This window comes from Salvelinus sp. IW2-2015, linkage group LG4p, assembly GCF_002910315.2.
Source record: "Salvelinus sp. IW2-2015 linkage group LG4p, ASM291031v2, whole genome shotgun sequence".
Lineage (NCBI taxonomy): Eukaryota > Metazoa > Chordata > Actinopteri > Salmoniformes > Salmonidae > Salvelinus > Salvelinus sp. IW2-2015.
Genome location: NC_036841.1, coordinates 9,602,657 through 9,625,993, shown reverse-complemented (window position 1 = coordinate 9,625,993; position 23,337 = coordinate 9,602,657). Strand labels below are relative to the sequence as shown.

The 23,337-nt window shown below is 44.0% G+C and overlaps 2 protein-coding genes across 2 annotated transcripts in view; both read left to right on the top strand.

Annotated features, from left to right (window-relative positions):
* Positions 1-889: 889 nt before the first annotated feature.
* LOC111960359 (apolipoprotein A-I-2) overlaps positions 890-23,337 on the top strand; it is a 75,913-nt gene continuing 53,465 nt past the window's right edge. The window contains exon 1 of the mRNA XM_023982338.2: positions 890-894. The gene's annotated coding sequence lies outside the window, so the exon portion shown is untranslated. The remainder of the gene's footprint in view (positions 895-23,337) is intronic.
* The window catches only part of LOC111957120 (SID1 transmembrane family member 2-like), a 40,381-nt gene continuing 25,291 nt past the window's right edge, over positions 8,248-23,337 (top strand). The window contains 13 exon segments of the mRNA XM_070436795.1: positions 8,248-8,973; positions 13,576-13,700; positions 16,562-16,726; positions 17,083-17,128; positions 17,576-17,677; positions 19,674-19,757; positions 19,964-20,129; positions 20,403-20,496; positions 20,605-20,776; positions 21,649-21,661; positions 22,200-22,274; positions 22,471-22,533; positions 22,970-23,088. Coding sequence (XP_070292896.1) covers positions 8,752-8,973; positions 13,576-13,700; positions 16,562-16,726; positions 17,083-17,128; positions 17,576-17,677; positions 19,674-19,757; positions 19,964-20,129; positions 20,403-20,496; positions 20,605-20,776; positions 21,649-21,661; positions 22,200-22,274; positions 22,471-22,533; positions 22,970-23,088 — 1,446 coding nt within the window. The 5' untranslated portion in view covers positions 8,248-8,751.

Genomic DNA, 23,337 nt, shown 5'->3' with positions numbered 1-23,337 from the left:
CCTTGTCACAACACAACTGATTGGCTCAAACTCATAAGAAGGAAATAAATTCCACAAAWAAACTTTTAACAAGGSAGACCTGTTAATTGAAATGCATTCCAGGTGACTACCTCATGAAGCTGGTTGAGAGAATGCCAAGAGTTTTCAAAGCTGTCATCAAGGCAAAGGGTGGCTACTTTGAAGAATCTCAAATATAAAATCTATTTTGATTTGTTAACTCATTTTTGGTAACTACATGATTCCATAAGTGTTATTTCATAGTTTTGATGTCTTCACTATTATTCTACAATGTAGAAAATTGTATAAAAAAAACAACAGAAAAACACTCAGTAGGTGTGTCCAAACCTTTGACTGGTACTGTATATTCATCCAGTTTCTTACTGTCCAGCTGGCAAATAATCACTAGACAGACAGGGATGATCAAACATTTTAAAAACGATGGATGGAGGCAATGATGAAAGAAGAAAAAAAATACTGCACTAGGCCTATTAATCCTGCATGAGTGGAGTAATACAAATTAAACTAATATTTTGACGGCAAGGAAATATAACACATTTTCATTGCGGCCCTCCGGACCTCATTGAAGACCGAATGCACCCCCCCCCCCCCCCCCCGCCCACATATATCAGTCAGCACAGAAAGAAATCATCAAACAAGGCCTTAAGAATATCTGAACATGTTCACATTTTATATTTAGGGTGTAACGAACGTCGTAATCCTCCTCGTCTGAGGAGGAGCAAGGTTCGGACCAAAACGCAGCGTGGTATGTATCCATATTTATTTGAATACTTTTAAACACGAACAAAAACAATAAACAGAAAGAAACCAACAACGCTACAGTCCTGAACTTGAGAACATAAAAACATGAACGCACGAACAGGAACAATCACCCACAAACAAACAGTGAACACAGCCTACCTAAATATGGTTCCCAATCAGAGACAACGTAAAACACCTGCCTCTGATTGAGAACCATATCAGGCAAATCAGACACACCTAAACCAATGAGACACATAYCATAGACTACACCCACCCAGCTCACGTCCTGACCAAATAAACAAAGACTAAACAAAGGAAATAAGGTCAGGAACGTGACATAGGGTGAAGCAAKCGTAAAGTGCATAACTGGGGGCATGTTCTAAAGCACATCTTGGATGATTGGCTTTATATTTAGACTTTTGGGAGAAAAACAGTTGGGTCTTCTAAACAGGCTCATGCATCAAAGTTGTTTTCATCAGGAGGGTGCAGTAGGTTAGGCATGATGAAGATAAATTAGGGCCCTGAAAGGACAGCTCTTTATGGTGAACTAGAAAGGATTTGGTGTAAGGGTATACAATTGTATTCTTGGAGCACCACATTGATCAAAATGTACATTAAATGTACATTAAAGAGATGTAGGCTAACGTAATGGTTTTATTTGACTGGATATGTTGATTACATGACTTACAGGCCTGTAAGATTCAATATCAGGTGTTACGCGGAGTGGAACAGGGGAACCCAAGAGCAGACTCAGACGAGGAGACTGGGATTAAGTAACCAAGGTATTTATTGAAACACAGGGGGAGATGGAGTGCAGGTCAGGGGAAGCTCAGGCGGGTTGCTGGAAACCAGGTGCTGAGGCTGGAGCGAGAGGAGTTGAGACAGTAAGCATGTCCGGAAGGGAATCCAAGGGAGTAGTAGAGTGAGGAATCCAGGACAGAGTAGCAGGATGACGAGACGTMGGACTGGAGACAGGGACCAGTGTCAGAGCAGGCACAACTGTAGCGGAGAGAAAAACAGCATCAGGCAAGGGCAACAGGCACAACAGCATAACAGGATCTGAATAGTAACAAACGGCTAGAACCGTAGACTGACTGAGCAGAGATTACGATGTAGCTGCATGGAAGTGGAAGGGCTGAGTATTTGTAGAGGTCTTGATTATGGAACAGGTTGCAGCTGGTGGGGATCTGCTCTGACTCCAGCACACCTGTCTCCGCCCACACAATCACACACACACACACAGAGAGAGGGAGAGGGAGAGAGTACTGGGAGAGTGGCGGCAGGTCAAGTAGAAACAGGATGAGCAGTAGAGGGTGTTACAGGAGCAGATGTGACATCTAGATCACAAAAGGGCCATTCACTTTTCTGAATCTAAATTGATCTATTTCCTTTATCAATATTATAACATTTTTCCTTGCCCACCACTAAATGAATTAGTATAATAAGACTAAGAATTTGATGACAATTGGAGACCTAGTCTACTTCCTACTTTGATGGTAAAACTGCAGAGGGAGCAAATATAAGAGTTGAGAGGCYAATACATTTTTTTCTGATGAATTATAACTGATGAGAAACCTTGCAAAAGAGACACAGCACTATTTCACTGTTATTATCTAATAATTAAACTATTTATTTCTGTTTAGGGTTAAGGTTTTGGTTAGCGCCAGTTTCAAGTGTTGACCTAGTCGTGGTGTCCATGGGATGCTGATCAGTCAAGTCTGTAGTAGACCCATATCTCGCAGGTTGGCATTTATTGTCATGAATCTTGTTCTGGAGGCAGCTCTGGAGAGTGGTTGCTAGCTGGCACAGACACAAAGTCACATAAATCTGATTTTAAACCTAACTGTAACCTTAACCACACTGCCATCCCTAATGCCAAGCCCTAACCTTAAAAACCAATTATATAGCCAATTTAATATATTAAATCTAATATTATGGAAGTCTCGAGGATTTGCTCGCCTGAGGTAGAGTGTATCATGAAACGCTGCAGACCACACTATTTACCAAGAAAATGTTCATCTAGATTTTTCATAGCTGTCTATTTACCACCACAAACTGATGCTGGCACTAAGTCCGCACTCAATGAGCTGTATAAGGCCATAAGCAAACAGGAAAACGCTCATCCAGAGGCAGCGCTCCTAGTGGCCGGGGACTTTAATACAGGGAAACTTAAATCCGTTTTACCTCATTTCTACCAGCATGTTAAATGGGCAACCAGAGGGGAAAAAAACTCCAGACCACATTTACTCCACACACAGAGACACGTACAAAGCTCTCCCTCGCCCTCCATTTGGCAAATCTGACCATAGTTATATCCTCCTGATTCCTGCTTACAAGCACAAACTAAAGCAGGAAGCACCAGTGACTCGGTCAATAAAGAAGTGGTCAGATGACGCAGATGCTAAGCTACAGGACTGTTTTTCTAGCACAGACTGGAATATTTTCTGGTATTCTTCCGATGGCATTGAGGAGTACATCACATTAGTCACTGGCTTCATCAATAAGTACATCGATGACGTCGTCCCCACAGTGACCGTACATACATACCCCAACCAGAAGCCATGGATTACAGGCAACATCCACACTGAGCTAAAGGCTAGAGCTGCCGCATTCAAGGAGCGGAACTCTAACCCGGACGCTTATAAGAAACTATGCCCTCAGACGAACCTTCAAACAGCCAAAGCGTCAATACAGGACTAAAATTGAATCATACTACACCGGCTCCGACACTTGTCGGATGTGGCAGGGCTTGCAAACTATTACGGACTATAAAGGGAAGCACAGTCGTGAGCTGCCCAGTGACACGAGCCTACCAGACGAGCTAAATGCCTTTTATGCTAGCTTTGAGGCAAGCAATACAGAAGCATGCATGAGAGCATCAGCTGTTCGGGATGACTGTGTGATCACGCTCTCCGTAGCATCTAATTCCTGAGCGGTATGATGGCCGCGTGGTCCCATGGTGTTTATACTTGCGTACTATTGTTTGTACAGATTAACGTGGTACCTTCAGGCATTTGGAAATTGCTGCCAAGGATGAACCAGACTTGTGGAGGTCTACAATTTTTCTTCTGAGGTCTTGGCTGATTTCATTTGATTTTCCCATGATGTCAAGCAAAGAGGCACTGAGTTTGAAGGTAGGCCTTGAAATACATCCACAGGTACACCTCCAACTGACTCAAATGATGTCAATTAGCCTATCAGAAGCTTCTAAAGCCATGACATCATTTTTTGGAATGTTCCAAGCTATTTAAAGGCACAGTCAACTTAGCGTATGTACACTTCTGACACACTGGAATTGTGATACAGTGAATTGTAAGTGAAATAATCTGTCTTTAAACAATTGTTGGAACAATTACTTGTGTCATGCACAAAGTAGATGTCCTAACCAACTTGCCAAAACTATAGTTTGTTAACAGGAAATTTGTGGAGTGGTTAAGAAACTAGTTTTAATGGCTCCAACCTAAGTGTATGTAAACTTACTTCCGACTTCAACTGTATACATAAATAATTGGTGGTGACCCACGGAATTGCAGGACTGATTATGGCAAGCAAATCAGTTTATATTTGCCTTGGCTAGCTAGCTTGCTATGATTTGAATGATGCCGAAACACCAGACCAACAGCATCGGCTTTTTGGCCCCCTGCCCCAGTTCCTAGAGGGAAGTGGACTGTTGTGTGATGGTATTCAGAGGCTCGTATAGGGCTTTTCTGAACCACTGATGAGGTGTGGTGGTCTTATATTGGCACTTTTACAGACTCCGAAGCATCACCAAGATGGGTGCTACATTTCTGTAGTGGATGATCCAGCCTACCTACGGAGGAGGAGCTGTGACTATCGAAGACGACAAGGTGCCCGATGAAGAGCTCCGTGACCTGTCTGTCAGATGTCTCTACCTCCCTGCCTTGCTGTACCATCTATGCTAACCCCTCTTTACTGACTTTATTGTCCCCATGGGGACATTTTGTTGCAGTGTCATGTACACGTTTAAAGTGGCGTTTAAATACAAAACAAATTGACAATACAACTTTCATAACAGTTACACACCAATAAAAAGAGACAAGCCTGCTGGCCTTACTGGGTTGATAGGAACATTAGCCGAGCTATTTAGGAGGGATATCACACCTGGCACAAATTATTGTCTAGTTCTGTTTTTTCTGCCGAGGGGTGCCCTATACCTGCCCCCAGAGGGCTGTAGTCCAAAGTCAAGATACTACCCATCTGAACTGACCGTTGCCCAAGAACTGTCCTATTCCTTCAATTGTTTTATTAAATAGTTTTTTGTTTATTTTGTTTTTAAAACGACTTTGAGATTCTACTTGTAATGAAAAGCGCTATATAAAATAAATCTATTATTATTATTATMAATGACAACATGACTGAGTGGCGCAGATTACTGTTCAATTTGAGAAGGGCGCTCCCTTACCCTTTTTTACCCATTCACGTCACAGGCCATAGACAGGTGTACCGCGGCTCAGGTTACTAGAACTTTTTCAATGGGAGGGGTAGAGAATACATTCAGGGAAATGCGATGACGTGAAAGCGTAAGAACTGCGATGTTAAGATCAGAGATTAGTCTCCTGAGTATGCAGTACACCTTCATTCGCGGTGTACATACCTACATCACCTGATTGCAAACCAAGTAATCTTACATATAGGTCTTCCTGCTCTCTTGAGGACCTTGCTAATCTCGAAATGGAGTCAGTCGGCAGTGGTGAGCGCTCTAAAGTTGAGCCAGTCAAGGATATTGTGGACCTACCTGCGACGAGAGGTGTGGTAGAGTCTTCCAACATTTGCCATGAGAGTCCTACCAGAGATGATTTTGGACTGGTGGGAGTGAGATTTTGGAAAGAGTTGATTCCTTCTTTTTGGCCAGTCCATACGCTGTGTCATGCTGGGTAAAGGACAAACTGGGAATGATTACATTTGTGAAAGCTTCGAGAAGTGGAATTATTCACAAAAAATGTGTGTATCTGCCTCCCAGATGAAGAGGGCACTTTAAGTCACGCAGCTCGGGGCTCAACCTGTGGTGTGCTTTGCTTTTCCCGTAGCAGGGCGTCACTGAAAGCGGTGGTCAGTGAGGTAGCGTTGAGTGTAGAGGTGGATCAAATTAAAAGGAATATTCCTAGTGTTTGTGATGTAGACACGGTGGCAATGGTGAGACTGAGAATACCCTGTCTGTCTTGTTGAGCTTTGACACAGAGTTTCTACCTGATAAGGTCAGGTCAGGATATATTTGCTATTCTGTGAGGGCCTATGTTCTGAACCCGCTTCTTTGCTTTAGGTTTTAAAGACTCGGACATGAGTCCGAGTAGAAGGGAGATCCCACAATGTGAGAAATGTGCAGGAGGGCATAGTCAGAGAGAGTGTACAGTCGGGATGGAGAAAGCACTGTGTGTCAACTGTGGGGGTGCCTATGCAGCTGGGGATCGGAAGCGCCCTGTGAGAGAGAGACAGGTTGATGTTGACTGAGTTCGAGTGGGGCAAAACATTTCCTATGCTGAGGTATTGAAGAGAGTAGAGAATAATCCAAGGGTGAGTGAGTCGACTGGGATTCCCCCAGTGAGTAGGCCTGGAGAGAAAGAGCCAGAGAGGATGAGTTTTAGTAAGGTTGGATAGCGTATGCACTGCACTGACGGAGCGGAAATCACAGAAGCTAGATGTGGTAGTTGCAGCAGCAGAGAAATATTTGAGTGTGTGAGATTTTAGTGCAGAAGATCTACAGGAAGGTTTGAGAGAAGGGGCTCCATCCTCCCAGGCAGATGGCCTGGTGTAGGATTGTTTAGAGACATGTAGGGGGATGTGGGGGTTTCTGGATAGTGGATAGGTGCAGGGTTAAATGTTGGTGCAATTTAAGTTATTTCTATTCCCCTTTTCCCTTTTTGGGGAGGGGCTGACCAAAATGTGCAATCTGCACTCCGACCTGCGAAAGGCAGCAATATACAACACAGCGTCTAGTCTGCAGGAAAGCCACACAAGACGGTGTGCTAATACATTCAGTCATTCACAGAGACTGTCTTGTTTACCTTTCCGCTAACCATCGCAGGGGGACTGTAGAAACTATTATCTAAACCGTAATGCAACTCCGATTCATTCCATTTAGATTTATAGACTTAATATTCTGTGTCCAGGATAAATAATTTTACCTAACTCATTCACACTATCACAGGAACAAGAAAAGTTACAGATCCTTCATATTATTCACAGAATCCTGGAACTAATCCTGTAATTATTGGAGCTCTGTTCATGCAGCACATGAAGCCTGTGTACACAGGCCTTTCCTGAAAGAAATGAAGCCTTTCCTGCATGCAGGATGGGTCTTACACCAGCAGAGGTACTGTTTCCAACTGAACTGCCTTGTCATGTTCAAATCAAAATCAAATCAATTGTTATTTGTCACATGCTTCGTAAAGAATTGGTGAAACGCTTACTTATGGGTCCTTTTCCAAAAATGCATAGTTAAAGATAAAGATTTAAAAATACAAATGAAAAATAGAAATAGTGATATGAGGAATAAAAAGACAGTGAATCACGTATGACAATAACGAGTAAAAATAACATGGCTATATACATGGAGTACCAGTACCGAGTTGATGTACAGGGGTACGAGGTAATTCAGGTAGCTATGTACATAGGTACGGGTAAAGTGAGCAACAGGATAATAGACAGTAGCAGCAGCGTATGCGGTGAGTGTGAGTGTGTTAGTGTTTGTGTTGTCAGTATACATGTGAGCGTGTGTAATTTGTGTGTGTGTGCGTGCGTGCGRGCGCGTGCGTGTGTGTGTGTGTTTGTGTGTTGGGGTGTCAGTGTAAGTATGTGTGAGTGTGTGTGTGTATACAGGGACTACCAGTACCAAGTCCAGTGTGTGTGTACATAGATCAGTGCAAGAGAGTTAGTACAAAAAGGAGTAAACGCAGGTAGTCTGGGTAGACATTTGATTAGCTATTTAGCAGTCTTGTTTAGCAGTATTATGGCTTGGGGGTAGAAGCTGTTTAGGGTCCTGTTGGTTCCAGACTTGGTGCACTGGTACGCCTTGCCTTTGCAGTTGAGGTGAGAGACATGGGCAGGTTTACGTTTATTGTCACGAATCATGAACAGGAGGCAGAACTGATCTATTTCTGCTAGATTGGCCAGCTGCAAAGTCAAATCAAATCAAATTGTATTTGTCAGATGAGCCGAATACAACAGGTGTAGTAGACCTTACAGTGAAATGCTTACTTACAAGCCCTTAAATGTACAACCAGAGTCGTACCTCACTTTCTTGAAATACCCTCACTTAGTCCAGTAGGAAAAATGTAGTAAAATGTGTTTCTCTTTCCATCAGAACAATAATAGATCTAATACGTGTTTTATTTCAAAGGAATAGTGTATCTATTCCTTATGTCAGAGTTTACTGCAATACATTTGGTCATATGCATTCTATTTCTATGTTTGTGCTGAAAAGAATGACGTCATTACGCCGTGCTTGGTTTGTTTACTGCGTGCGTTGGGAGGGTGTGAGTGACACAGATTCAATCGCCGTGGCCAGTCGATTCAACAGATGCAAAAACAACGTTCACTTTACGGTACCTGATATGTCAACCTAAATGATAAAATGTGGATGATATTAGCTGTAAAAACCTCGGATAGTAAATCTTTCGGGATCTAGCTCGCTCGCTAGTACAGTAGTAGTTGTGTTGTTATCGCCTAGCTAACGTTAGTTTAAGTCGCAGTACCGAGGAGTGGCTAGCTGGCGATGGTGAAACAGGAGGAGCGATGTGGATGTAATACATTGATCATTAGCTAGCAAATGTAGCTAGCTGGCTAGATTATCACACTACTGTAGGTAGTCGTTCGCTATCAACTGTTCTGTTGTGAATGATAAATTACAACTGAGCTGCCTAGTTAGGTAAGTTTGCCATTCATTGCTATTATTGTCATCCGACGTGTCAAGTGCATTTTGGTCGACAAACTGTTGCTCAGCTAGCACAGCTATTATTGACAAATCGCAAGGAAATGGTTTTGAGGAGCGGTTGTAAATTTGGCCCAGTTTTAGTCTGGTTCCGACTTGGTTATGTGGTCCTGTTGTGGTTATGTGTGACCCACTTGCGGTGCGCACGGGCAGAAACTAAAACGGTGGTCCAAAAAGATGCCGAGTTTGACGTTACCTACAACGATACGGTTACCAGTGACAACCAAACCATCTATGCCTTCAATCACACCGTCTCCCGAAACAAGGTGAGTACATAGTTCAGGTCACAAATACCACTTTGGTCTCTTAGATCCTGCTTTTTACACAGGCTGCCTAGTGCTAACACACCTGTTTCAACTAATTATGTTAGTACTAGGCTGGAATTAAACCTGCCCATCCGGTCCCCAAGTACTAGGGCTGAAGAACACATAACTACTGTCTTGTTATGAGTAGCCTAATTTGGTTTTATAATAAGATAGGATTGCAAAAAGTGAAAAATACAAAACTTGAGTGTGCAGGTGTATGTTTGATGGGTGTGTGTGTATGTACAGTACCAGTTGAAAGTTTGGACACCTACTCATTCAAGGATTTTCTTTATTTTTTACTGTTTTCTAAATTGTAGAATAATCGTAAAGACATCAACACTATGAAAACACAAATAGAATCATGTAGTAACCAAAAAAGTATTAAACAAATCAAAATATATTTTAGATTCTTCAAAGTAGCCACCCTTTGCCTTGATGACTGCTTCAAATCAAATTTTATTGGTCACATACACATGTTTAGCAGATGTTATTGCGGGTGTAGCGAAATGCTAGTGTTTCTAGCTCCAACAGTGCAGTAATATCTAACAATGTCACAACAATACACACACATCTAAAGGAATGGAATTAAAAATATATAAATATTGGACGAGCAATGTCGGAGTGGCATAGACTAAAATGCAATAGAGTAGAATACATTATATACATATGAGATGAGTAATGCAAAATATGTAAACATTATTAAAGTGACTAGTGTTCCATTTTTAAGGTGCCCAGTGATTTCAAGTCTATGTATATAGGGCATCAGCCTCTAAGGTGCTAGTGATGGCTATTTACCAGTCTGATGGCCTTGAGATAGAAGCTGTTTTTCAATCTCTCGATCTCAGCTTTGATGCACCTATACTGACCTCGCCTTCTGGATGATAGCGGGGTGAACAGGCAGTGGCTCAGGTGGTTGTTGTCGTTGATGATCTTTTTGGCCTTCCTGTGACATCAGGTGCTGTAGGTGTCCTGGAGGGCAGGTAGTTTGCCCCCGGTGATGCTTTGGGCAGACCGCAGCACTCTTTGGAGAGCCTTGCGGTTGTGAGCGGTGCAGTTGCCGTACCAGGTGGTGATACAGCCTGACAGGATGCTCTCAACTGTACATCTGTAAAAGTTTGAGGGTTTTAGGTGCCAAGACAAATTTCTTCTTCACCACGCTGTCTGTGTGGGTGGACAATTTCAGTTTATCAGTGATGTGTACGCCGAGGAACTTGAAGCTTTCCACCTTCTCCGCTGTGGTCCCGTCGATGTGGATGGGGGGGTGCACCCTCTGCTGTTTCCTGAAGTCCACGATCAGCTCCTTTGTTTTGTTGACATTGAGTGAGAGGTTATTTTCCTGGCACCACACTCCCAGGGCCCTCAACTCCTCCCTGTAGGCTGTCTCATCGTTGTTGGTAATCAGGCCTACACTGTTGTGTCGTCTGCAAAATTGATGATTGAGTTGGAGGCGTGCCTGGCCACGAGGTCATGGGTGAACAGGGATTACAGGAGGGGGCTGAGCACGCACCCTTATGGGGCCCCTGTGTTGAGGATCGGCGTAGTGGAGGTGTTGTTTCCTACCATCACCACCTGGGGGTGGCCCGTCAGGAAGTCCAGGACCCAGTTGCAATGGGCGGGGTTCAGACCCAGGGCCCGAGCTTAATGATGAGCTTGGAGGGTACTATGGTGTTGGATGCTGAGCTGTAGTCAAATAACAGCATTCATACATAGGTATTTATCTCGTCCAGACGGTATAAGGCAGTGCGATGTCGATTGCATCGTCTGTGGATCTATTGGGGTGGTAAGCAAATTGAAGTGGGTCTAGGATGTCAGATAAGGTGACCTCCAGCAGGCCACAAATGTGCATGTGTCTGCTCAAACGGTCAGAAACAGACTCCATGAGGGTGGTATGAGGGCCCGACGTCCACAGGTGGGGGTTGTGCTTACAGCGGTGGTTTGCGCTTTCAGTTTTGCGTGAATGCTGCCATCTATCCACGGTTTCTGGTTTGGGTAGGTTTTAATAGTCTCCTATACATTTCCTGATAAACTCAGTCACCTTATCCGTGTATTCATCAATGTTATTCTCAGAGGCTACCCGGAACATATCCCAGTCCGCATGATCAAAACAAACATGAAGCATGGATTCCGATTGGTCAGGCCAGCGTTGAGTAGTCCATAGTTCGGGTACCTCCTGTTTGAGTTAATGCCTATAGGAAGGGAGGAGCAAAATGGAATTGTGATCAGATTTGCCGAGGGAAGTGTGTGGGAGGGCCTTGAAGACATTTTGAAAAGCTAAGTAGTAGTGGTCCAATGTTTTGGACAACAGTCAATGTGTTCGTAGAACTTCGGTAGTGTTTCCCTCAGATTAGCTTTCTTAAAATCCCCGGCTACAATAAATGCGGCCTCCGGATATGTGGTTTCCAGTTTGCATAGAGTCCAGTGTAGTTCTTTGAGGGAATCAGCTTGAGGGGAAATATGCTGTGACTATAACCGAAGAGAATTCTCTTGGGAGGTAATATGGTCGGCATTTGATTGTGAGGTATTCTAGGTCGGGTGAAGAAAAGGGACTTGAGTTTTTCTGTATGTTATCACAATCACACATGAGTAGTTCATCATGAAACATACACCCCTGCCCTTTTTCTTCCGGGAGAGATCTTTATTCCTGTCTGCGCGATGAACTGAGAACCCAACTGGCTGTATGGACTCACAGTATGTCCTGAGAGAGCCATGTTTCTGTGAAACAGAGTGTTACAATCGCTGATGTCTCTCTGGAAGGAGATCCTCGCCCTGAGCTCGTCAACTTTATTATCCAGAGACTGAACATTAGCGAGCAATATATATTCGGAAGCGATGGGTGGTGTGCGCGCCTCCTGAGTCGGACTAGAAGTCCACTCCGAGTACCTCTTCTCGGCCGGCMGTGTTTTGGATCAGCCTCTGGAATCAGTTCAATTGCCCTGGGGGGTACGAACAAAGGATCAAATTTGGGAAAGTCGTATTCAAGTTCGTAATGCTGGTGAGTTACTGCCACTCTGATATCCAAAAGTTATTTCCGGCTGTATGTAATAACACAAAACATTTTCTGGGCTAATAATGAAAAACGAAATATGCCAAGTGGCTTAGGGCAGCCGTGCTTCTAGCTCCTATCTGTCAGCGCCATCATCGTTCTTTACACACTCTTGGCATTCTCTCAACCAGTATCACCTGGAATGCTTTTCTAACAGTCTTGAAGGAGTTCCCACATTCTTAGCACTTGTTGACTGCTTTTCCTTCACTCTGCGGTCCAATTCATCCCAAACCATCTTAATTGGGTTGAGGTCAGGTGATTGTGGCGGCCAGGTCATCTGATGTAGCATTCCATCACTCTCCTTCTTGGTCAAATAGCCCTTACGCAGCCTGGAGGTGTGTTGTTCATTGTTCTGTTGAAGAACAAATGATAGTCCCATTAAGTGCAAACCAGATGGGATGGTGTATCACTGGAGAATGGTGTGGTAGCCATGCTGGTTAAGTGTGCCTTGAACTCTAAATAAATCACAGACCGTGTCACCAGCAAAGCACCATCACACCACCTCCTTCATGCTTCACGGTGGGAACCACACATGCGGAGATCATCCGTTCACCTACTCTGCGTCTCACAAAGACACAGCGGTTGGAACAAAAAATCTCAAATTTGGACATATTTCCACCGGTCTAATTGCTCGTGTTTCTTGGCCCAAGCAAGTGTCTTCTTCTTATTGGTGTCCTTTTGTAGTGGTTTCTTTGCAGAAATTTGACCATGAAGGCCTGATTCATGCAGTCTACTCTGAACAGTTGATGTTGAGATGTGTCTGTTACTTGAACTGTGAAGCATTTATTTGGGCTGCAATCTGAGGTGCAGTTAATTCTAATTCATTTGTCCTCTGCAGCAGAGGTAACTCTGGGTCTTACTTTCCTGTGGCGTTCGTCATGAGAGCCAGTTTCATCATAGTGCTTGATGGTTTTTGCGACTGCACTTGAAACTTTCAAAGTTCTTGACATTTTCCGCATTGACTGACCTTCATGTCTTAAAGTATTGACGCACTGTCGTTTCTCTTTGCTTTATTTGAGCTGTTCTGGACATAATATGGACTTGGTCTTTTACCAAATAGGGCTATCTTCTGTTTACCACCCCTACCTTTACCTTGTCACAACACAACTGATTGGCTCAAACGCATAAGAAGGAAATAAATTCCACAAATGAACTTTTAACAAGGCAGACCTGTTAATTGAAATGCATTCCAGGTGACTACCTCATGAAGCTGGTTGAGAGAATGCCAAGAGTGTGCAAAGCTGTCAGCAAGGCAAAGGGTGGCTACTTTGAAGAATCTCAAATATAAAATCTATTTTGATTTGTTGAACTCCATTTTTGGTAACTACGTGATTCCATGTGTTATTTCATAGTTTTGATGTCTTCACTATTATTCTACAATGTAGAAAATTGTACAAATACAGAAAACCCCTGGAATGAGTAGGTGTGTCCAAACTTTTGACTGGTACTGTATGTCGTTTTACTTAGAAACATTGAGTTTCTCTAACCCTCTCCKCCTCTCTCTCTCCCTGCCCTGGCAGACGGAGGGGATCCGTGTGACTGTGGACGTACTGTCAGAGGGGGCAGAGAGCAGTCCCATCCTGTTTGTGGTCAGACAGAAGCAGGCTGTGCTGTCCTTCCAGGTCCCCCTCATACTGCGTGGACTGTGAGTAGCCTACCCTACTGGCACACCTGAGGTGCGTTCAGCAGGGCACAATGTTGTGGAACGTTCAGACAAGCATTATGTTATTTTAAACAAACATGCATCTCTGACACGTAGAATAAGGACTCAAGTTGGCTCTAATCAAGACATTTCTATCGCCGCAACGGTGTGCCCTACTGGTTGCAGCCCTGGCACATCCTGGTTCTGTCCCTGTGTTATATCACCAAACCATTTTATTATGTCAATATCCATTTGAGATGCACCTGGGCATTTTCAACTAGAGTGGAGGGGAAGCACGATAAGTGGTTATACTTTGGTATTAAATTGTTCAGTTCTGTCAAAGAAAACAACCTAAACCAACAGGCCATACAGTTGTGTAGCCTAGTCCTAGATGTTGTAGAGGTTTTGTTTCTCCTTGAGTGTATTTTTGCTGCGTCTCTCTTCATTATGTAGGCTAGATATATTGACTTATTCATGGGTTGAAGATACAATGAGCTCCAAAAGTATTGGAACAGTGACACATTTTTTGTTMGTTTTGGCTCTGTTCTCCAGCACTTTGGATTTGAAACAATACATGAAGTGCAGACTGTCAACTTTAATCTGAGGGTATTTTTATCCATATCAGGTGAACCGTTTAGAAATGTCATTACTTTTTGTTCATAGTCCCCCCCATTTTAGGGGACCACAAGTATTGGGACAAATTCACTTAAGATTTTTAAAGTAGTCAAAAGTTTAGTATTTGGTCCCATATTCCTAGCACGCAATGATGACATCAAGCTTGTGAGTCACAAGTTTGATGTCATCATTGTGTGCTAGGAATATGGGACCAAATACTAAACTTTTGACTACTTTAATACACATATAAGTGAATTTGTCCCAATACGTTGGTCCCCTAAAATGGAGGAACTATGTACAAAAAGTGCCGTAATTTCTAAACGGTTTACCCGATATGGATGGAATTACCCTCAAGTTAAATCTGACAGTCTGCACTTTAAGCTCATAGTCATTGTATCATTTCAAAGTGCTGGAGTATAGAGCCAAAACAACAACAAAATGTCACTGTCCCAATACTTTTGGAGCTCACTGTATTATAAACATTACAGAGAGATGTGCAGGAGAAGTACTGAATGGGTCAACTGAAGGGAGTGCTGGCAGGGCAAGAAGACAGAAAAAGAAAACCCTGTATCTGGCAGTTAGGAGTGTTGGGCCAGTAACAGAAAGGTTATTGTTTGAATCCCCGAGCCGACAAAGTAAAATCTGTCATTCTGCCCTTGAGCGAGGCAATTAACTCTAATTGCTCCAGAGTTGCCGTCAATAATGGCTGATCCCTGGCTGTGACCCCACTCTCCGAGGGTGTCTCAGGGGGAGTGGCATATGCAAAAATCACATTTCCATTTCACACCTGTACATACAGTGAAACAGGACTATATAAGCACCCCCTAATTATTATATGATATAGGTCTAAGTGTTTAGCTTGCATGCAGAGCCTACTTGTTTTTTCATTATACAGTAGGCCAGGGTCTCCCGAACTCTGTACTCGGYACTCGAAGGGGTGCACGTTTCGTTTTTTCCCGAGCACTACACAGCTGATTCCAATAACCAACTCATCAGCATGCTTTGGTCATTTGAATTAGCTGTGTAGTGTTAGGGTAAAAACCAAAACGTCCCGAGGACCGAGTTTGGGAGACGCTACAGTAGCCTGTCTTTCATGGCTTAACATAATACATGGACTTGCGCAATACCAGAACACCCGTGTCATGCGGTAAAGCAATTTAGTTGAGAGCGAGTCATCGTTGAACATTGAACTTTCACTTCCACATAAACATAAAGCATAGGCCTCATTTCCCCATAGACACTAGCCATAATTACAGTACTTGCTAGGTTGTTGGATTATGGAAAGTTGCAGCTTGTGTGTTTTTCTGTCATTTACACACAGTTTTTTGTTGACACAATTTGACAGGCCAATTCTCAGTTCCTTTCTCAGCAGGGGTTGTTCTTATCATCCTGTTCGTATCATCATTTTCCCACCATAGGCACTGTTATGAGCTGTCTGCAATGGTCATGGTTAAGTTCAACCTTAAAATAGCTTAGGCGGTGTAATATGAATTGGCATCCTATTTTCTCTATGGACCCTGCTCAAAAGTAGTGCAATTATGGCACTGCATAGGGATTAGGGTGCAATTTTGGACGTGACCTAGTCTAATAAAGGCCTTTTATGTTCTATGTGCTCAAATCTGTTATCATGATTTGTATATTGAGCTACCCTCTTTGCCAGGTCTCCCTTATAAAAGAGGTCATCTGGGGCCTCCCAGGTGCCGCAGCGGTCTAAGGCTCTGCATCACAGTGCTAGTGGCGTCACTACAGACCCACGTTCGATCCCACGCTGTGTCGCAGCCGGCCGCAACCGGGAAACCCATGAGGCGGCGCACAATCGACCCAGCGCCGTCCGGGTTAGGGGAGGGTTTGGCCGGCCGGGATGTCCTGCGCTCTAGCAAATCCTTGTGGCGGGCCGGGCACATGCACGCTGACTTCGGTCGCCAGCTGTACGGTGTTTCCTCTGACACATTGGTGCGGCTGGCTTCCGGGTTAAGCGAGCAGTGTGTCAAGAAGCAGTGCGGCTTGGCAGGGTCATGTTTCGGAGGACGCACGGCTCTCGACATTTGCCTCCCCCGGYTCCCTACGGGAGTTGCAGCGATGAGACAAGACAGTAACTACCAATTGGGTACCATGAAAAAAGGGGGGGAAAGTATGACATAAAATATATATATATATATAGAAAATGGTCTTCTGGCCTCAATGGGACTTCCTGGATGAATAGAAATGAGTGGCGAAGTGCTATATCTTTGCTCCCCTCCCTGCCACAGGTACCAGAGGAAGTACCCCTATGCCCATGTGGGCCGAACGCTGTGCCAGCCCCCCACCCGCTCCCTCACCGAGACACAGTACTTCTTTGTGGACGTGTCTACCCTGTCCAGCTTGGGCACCCACTACCAGCTGAGGATCAGCCGCGTGGACAGCTTCACCCTGCAGTGAGTCATCTTCATCCGGGATCATTACCTTCCTGCTAGCTAGCCGAGCGAATACATGATACCTGATATCTGGTTGTAGAACTACATGTCTTACACAGCCTCCCACAACAGTACATAGTCAATACTCTGAGTCATCATAGTTTATATCACTATTATGCTACTGTGCAGAGCTGGTCTAATTTGCATTGAACACTGCCTTCTTGCCTACACATGATCGTGACTGCCTATTTCTACAGCAAGCCAAGACACAACAGCATCACTCATAGAGTAGAGATGGCGTACTGTACAGTATGTGTGACCTGACTGGCTAATGTTATTGTTGAGTGTTTCTTGTCCTCTTGTCTTCTTCATTACAGTACAGACAAGAAGTTCAGCTTCACTGCTTCACCATCCCAACCCCAGGTGAGAAACATAGCCACTCACACTCATACACACGGGGAGACATACGCGCACAGGATATTTCCCGTAAAACCCTTATACTGTGGCCATGAGAGGTGTGTGGGTGGAGACGGTTGTCTAAGTCTAAAGGCCAMGGCCAAGAAGGTGATTGAGATTAAAGAAGGAATGTGTGTGCGTGATTTGTTGAGGTGTTGTGTAACAGATGTCGAGACGGAGACGGGAGGAAATATATACTGTTACATATTGTTACATCACACATGTTGTGCTTTTTGTATTCTATAGATTTGCCTTTCAAAACTGTAGATCTATCAACATAATAGAATAGTATTGTTAGGAAGTATGCGTTACATTTAAAAAATATATATAATAATAATAATCTGAATTATGACTTGTTCTGATAAATATGTGATCCTTTTTTTATAATTATAACTCCCAATTTTTCTCTCTTAGTACTTCAAATATGTGTTCCCTGACGGAGTGGACACGGTCATCGTCAAGGTCAACTCTGAGATGACCTTCCCGTGCTCTGTCATGTCCATCCAGGACATCCAGGTAAACTAACTTGACCAAACCTGTTCATTAGGCATCGGAGGTGGGACCAAGTCACTATTATTCCAGTCACAAGCAAGTCTTAAATCACAAGGTCTGTCACAAATCGAGTCCAAAGTAGAACGGGTCAAGTCCAAGTCGTGCATTCTAAGAGCGTGTCGAGTTATACGTTTTCAAATAAAAATAAAAAATCTGTACATGCAACGACTTTTTCAACGAGAAATCTTTGTCTATTTATCGAGGCTCCAGGACAGCCGTTTTCGTTATGTTGTCTACAACATACCTTTATGTCATTGTAAAATAGGGACCTTGTGGCAGTCGTAAGGGCATGACATCAGCAGAAGCCAAGGCAGGTTGACGTGCTCGGAGTGTAGATTTATTTACAGGTTTTGGTGATCCAATGGTATCATACATATCATACAACATATACAAGTAGATTGACCAAATATACACCTGCAATAGCCCAAAAGAAATAGCCTCTGGACAGGTTAAGTTTGATACAATCGGAATGGACACAGGTAGAGTGTGACTGTACAGCCTCCCCTTGAGAAACCAAATGGAATCTGTCTAACAGGAGCTCAAACAGGTAGGCCTGCATAAATAATATAAACTTGGACCCCAGGACCATACAATTACCCAATTGGCAATTACATCCAATAAACGGATTCTACAATGTAAAAGGCCATTTCCACATCCATTGGTACATTCCTCTTAATCAGACTTAATGATTATTAATGATATTTCAACACCATGCATACATGGAACAATCCTTTTACCTTATTCTACATTCTCCAAAGCATGGAGCGCAGGCCACGTAGCCTATTTCTATATGCACTGAGGCGCACGCACCGCTATTACGCACAACCAGAATGACAGAGACTAATGGTGCTTTCAAGACAACTGGGAACTCAGGAAAAATACGWGGTCAAATCATGACATCAGTGATCTTCAGGTCTGGAAGTCGGAGCTCTAGAAAGAGGCCCGAGTTCCCGAGATGGAATCCTGAGTCGGTGCTCGTTTTTTCTCCGAGTTCCCAGTTGTCTTGAACGCACTGAAGTCGGAAGTCTGAGTTTTCAGAGTTTCCAGTTCCGAGTTCCCAGTTGTTTTGAACGCGGCAATAGGAAGACACGGAACTCTGACATAACCAGGGAAATATGAAGAAAGGGAACCATGCATTTAATTAAATAAACAGAACTTCTACCACATGAGTCTTCTGAATGTTCATGTGCACCATAAACATCACGCCACTCAGAGGGTAAGAAATGGTTGGCTAAATGAAAGTGTATTGTAGTCCTATCAAACATGAAACAGAAATGTCTACTTGTTGCAATAAACGGTACGGGGATGAAATGATGAAATGCTAGAAATTATAGTAGTATTAGATGGAAAATAGATTTACAACAGGGCCTATGCACGTGTGAAAGCAACAGCAAACATGTCAACAAGAGGAAAAAAGCACTCTCCGCCGGCGGGAGTTTGAAGAGTGCAAGTGAYGAGCCACGCCAATGGTGCATCTTCACCACAGTAATAATACATTTTAACTCCAAATTTCAAATGCAAGCTTGAGTAAATGATCAATTTCAAGCAATTGTTACAGCCTATTGTCTCCAAAGGCTAGCCTCCGATATACCACACAAGGGCAGTGTTGAGTTCATTCTGAGCAACCCAACAACCCCTAGACAGCTGTGAATGAACTTGTGAAATGCACTGGTTTTACCCRAAAGCAGTTTAAAGCTGTGAAAGAGAGGCGTTACTAAAACGCAATGTAAAGCTCTGTCAGGTGTGTTATCAGCTCACACTGGGGGGGGTCGCTGAAATGTAGGCCAATATAGAAATCTGCATTCCACACACTTGGGGAGTGAAGAGACGCATGTTGCCGTGGCAACCACATTAGCCCTGGCTGCACCTGTTCTTCGCTCAGGCAGACACACACACACACACATACAGACACACTTGTTCCTCTCTGATTGCTAAATTCTGTGTTCTACCTTATCATCAGTGCCCAGTGTATGACTTGGATAACAACGTGGCCTTCATTGGAATGTATCAAACCATGACCAAGACAGCTGCCATCACTGTCCAGGTAAAATACACACACACACACACACACACACACACACACACACACACACACACTGGAGATATCAGGTAATTGATCAATAAATACATTTTTACAGCTCACTTGCCACAATGGACAACCATTTCATCAACTCTCTGTCTCTCTCTGTCTGTCTCTCTCTCTCTCTCTCTTGTTCCCCCTCTCCCCTTTTCTTATCTCGTGGCTCCCAGAGGAAGGACTTCCCTAGTAATAGTTTCTATGTGGTGGTGGTGGTGAAGACGGAGGACGAGGCATGTGGGGGTCCCCTGCGCTTCTACCCCCTCCGTCCAGATGAGCTCATCGATGCCGGCAACCGCAGTAAAACGCTGGACGTGGTCGTCTCGCCCGCTATCAGCTGTGAGTCACTCAGCCAGGCAGACCAAAGGACTTCAGCTCCATCAAACAGTACATCCATGTAGCGGAGAGAAATGTTACTGTCTGACTCTCTCTCTTTCTATTCGTCTCTGTTTCTCTCTAACATCTTCTCTATATCTTCCTCTCTCCTTCCACGCTCTATCCCTGTCTCTCTCTATCCCTCTCTCTCCGTCTCTCTCTCTCTCTATATATATATCTCTCTCTCTCTCTCTATCCCCCTCTCTCTCACTCTCTATCCCCCTCTCTCCGTCTCAGCGGATGTGTACGTGATGGGCATGCTATTCTGCCTGGGCATCTTCCTCTCCTTCTACCTGCTCACCTTCCTGGTGGCCTGTGTGGAGAACAAGAGGTCTGTCGATCGCCCCACTGTCGTATACAGTAAGTACATCATTTCATACACGGTCATATAGAGGCTTTGGAACTCAAGTGTCTCTCTCTGGGTCTTTTCTCTGGTCAGGATGCACAGGAGGAGGGAGGGGCTTCTGAACCCAGCGGACATGTCGCCCGCGGAGACAGGTATCCCAGCAACCCACTACAATGGCACACTCCATTCTATTTCTTTTTCAGAGGGGTGTACAGGGAAGAGGGGAGAGAACCAACTCTGTAACTCTGTATTTAAGATTGAAAAATGAGTTGTAGAAGGAATGCGTACCATTTAATAGTTGCCCCATCAGACGAAGGATTACTGGTCTATTTCTCTTTAAGTTGTATTTTTGAATTTGTCTGTTTTTCTTTCTCCCCATGCTAAACTTTGGCTCAGCCTCTCTACTGGGTAAGAATGTTGGAGTAGTGATATATTGCCTGTGACTGAGCTTCTCCCACAGTTTCACACTACTTATTACCCTTCGTGCATGCTGTATAAATTATTACACCCACCTCACGGTCATTATCACCAGTATGATGTCATCCAGTGGAGGGATGACGGCTTATCATCTGGGTGGATGAGGAATCATCATCCTCATGCATGGCTAATTGGATTACCTGTCGGGGTCCATTCTGGAAGTGATTTCAATTTAAAATATGGAAAAACATTTGAAATAAATATATACTCCTCAGTTTATTGAAAAGTKATTGAAAATAAAAGCCCCTTTTTTAAATTATTGAATTGGAATTTCAGTTTACTTCCTGAGTTGCCTGACACAGCACTGTCCAGTGCAGTCACAAACACTTGTCCATGGTCATGCTTTGGATGAAATGATGGTTACGGTGGTTTGGTTCCAATGGGAGTCTGACTGAAAAGGACTTCTGTTTTCAATAGTCACTCTTCATCTCCCATTGGACTCACCCCCTAGGGCACCCTTGTATTAACCCTTGCCTCACTTTTCAACCTCTGAACCCACAGGGCATGGTGTGTCCTCTCTAACTAACCATTCATCTAGATGCTGTGGTAGAGTGTAGACTACTCAACTGCTATAGTGACATGTGTTTGTGTGTGTTTATGTGACATTATTTCTACCTGTTACCACAGGAAAGCAGGTGTGACTCCAGTTCTCCCCTATGATACGGCTCCTTTGGTGAGTGTGTGTGTGTGTGTGTGTGTGTGTGTGTGTGTGTGTGTGTGTGTGTGTGTGTGTGTGTGTGTGTGTGGTGTGTGTGTGTGTGTGTGTGTGTGGTGTGTGTGTGTGTTGGTGTGGTGTGTGTGTGTGTGTGTGTGTGTGTGTGTGCTCATTTACTTTACAAGTGTGACGATATTTGAAACGTTTTGAGTGAAAATATTGTCAATCAATGTAGCTAACTGAGGATGACCGGGCTTTCACTGTTCTAGGTCTGTTGTGTGTCTCATTGCTTTGTTTCACATGAGTCTCCTCGTTAATGTGCACTCCTTCACTACTTCCCCCACGAATCTAAAAGCATTGGATTGGGGGAGTCWTGGACTAGCTGCACTTTTCTCCATATTTCTTTTACCAGTCATTTCCTTTCAAATCAGTGAAAGGAAGTGAACAAGCGCACACTTTGGGAGGAAGGAAAGATAATTGGGACACAGCCAAAGTGAATACTTACACCACTTCAAGCACTCTTTAATGTTGTTTCTCTCTGCTATTGTTTCTACAGTGGACAARGCCAGCACGTTGAGCTCAGAGGCCATCACAGACAGCATAGCATCAGATGCCAACTACAGATACATGGGTATGGAGCAGGATGACTAAATARAGATGTATACACACACARACACTCCGATGTGCAAATACACACAATGGGTCAACATGGCACAAAATCCGTCTTCAATTTATGTTGCACAGCATTTCACCACCAAACTGGCTCTTGATTGGAGGGCTGCGGAGTGCTCTTGTTTCTTATTGGTTTATCTGTGTTTGTTTATCAGGACAGGAGACTTTGAAACGCAGACCATTCCTAACTGCCATCCACCACGTAGCCATCCGCATTGGTGACCCTCACTGCCTTAGCCAGCCAGCCAATTGCATCCCTTCACTGTATAAATCAGCCACATGTCAATCACTTCAGAATATGTTCAAGYTCTATATACCTTTTGATGTAATTTAATGCTCTGATGACCACAGATGGAGACCTCAACCAAAACGATCACATATGGTCAACGATCATGTTTGACTGTATGCAGAGATAATGATGGAATGTTGAGGATGACTTTAAATTATACATTTTGTAATTATCACGAATGCGTCATTGGCCAGAATCACCAATCTATTGAATACGTCCCAAATCATAAAAAAATTATCTTAAGCTGTAAAACCAATAAACTATCAAATTGAGAAATATAACCCTGAGTCASTGACAAACTTACTGTTTCCTCTCTCTCTTGCTCTCTCTCACTTTCTCTCCATCTCTCTCTCTCTGTCTCTCAGAGCGTTCATTGGAGAGCGTAGCGGGTCGTGGTCGACATGAGTCTCTGAGCTCTATAGAGGAGGATGACTATGACACGTTGGCCGACATCGACTCGGACAAGAACATCGTCCGCACCAAGGTCTGACCCATCCCTCCTCCATTCCCCCCTCTACCTCTCCTTCATCCCTCCTCCATTCCCCTCTACATCTCTCGCGACCGAAGCCCACACGCCCTCACTCTCCATCCCTCCACCCTCCTCCTCTACCTCTCTCCCTCCCTCCTCTACCTCTCCTCCACCCCCCTCTACCTCTCCTCTATTCTCCTACCCCTCCTCCACGCCTCCTCCCTCCCTCCTCTACCTCTCCTCCCTCCCTCCCTCTACCTCGTC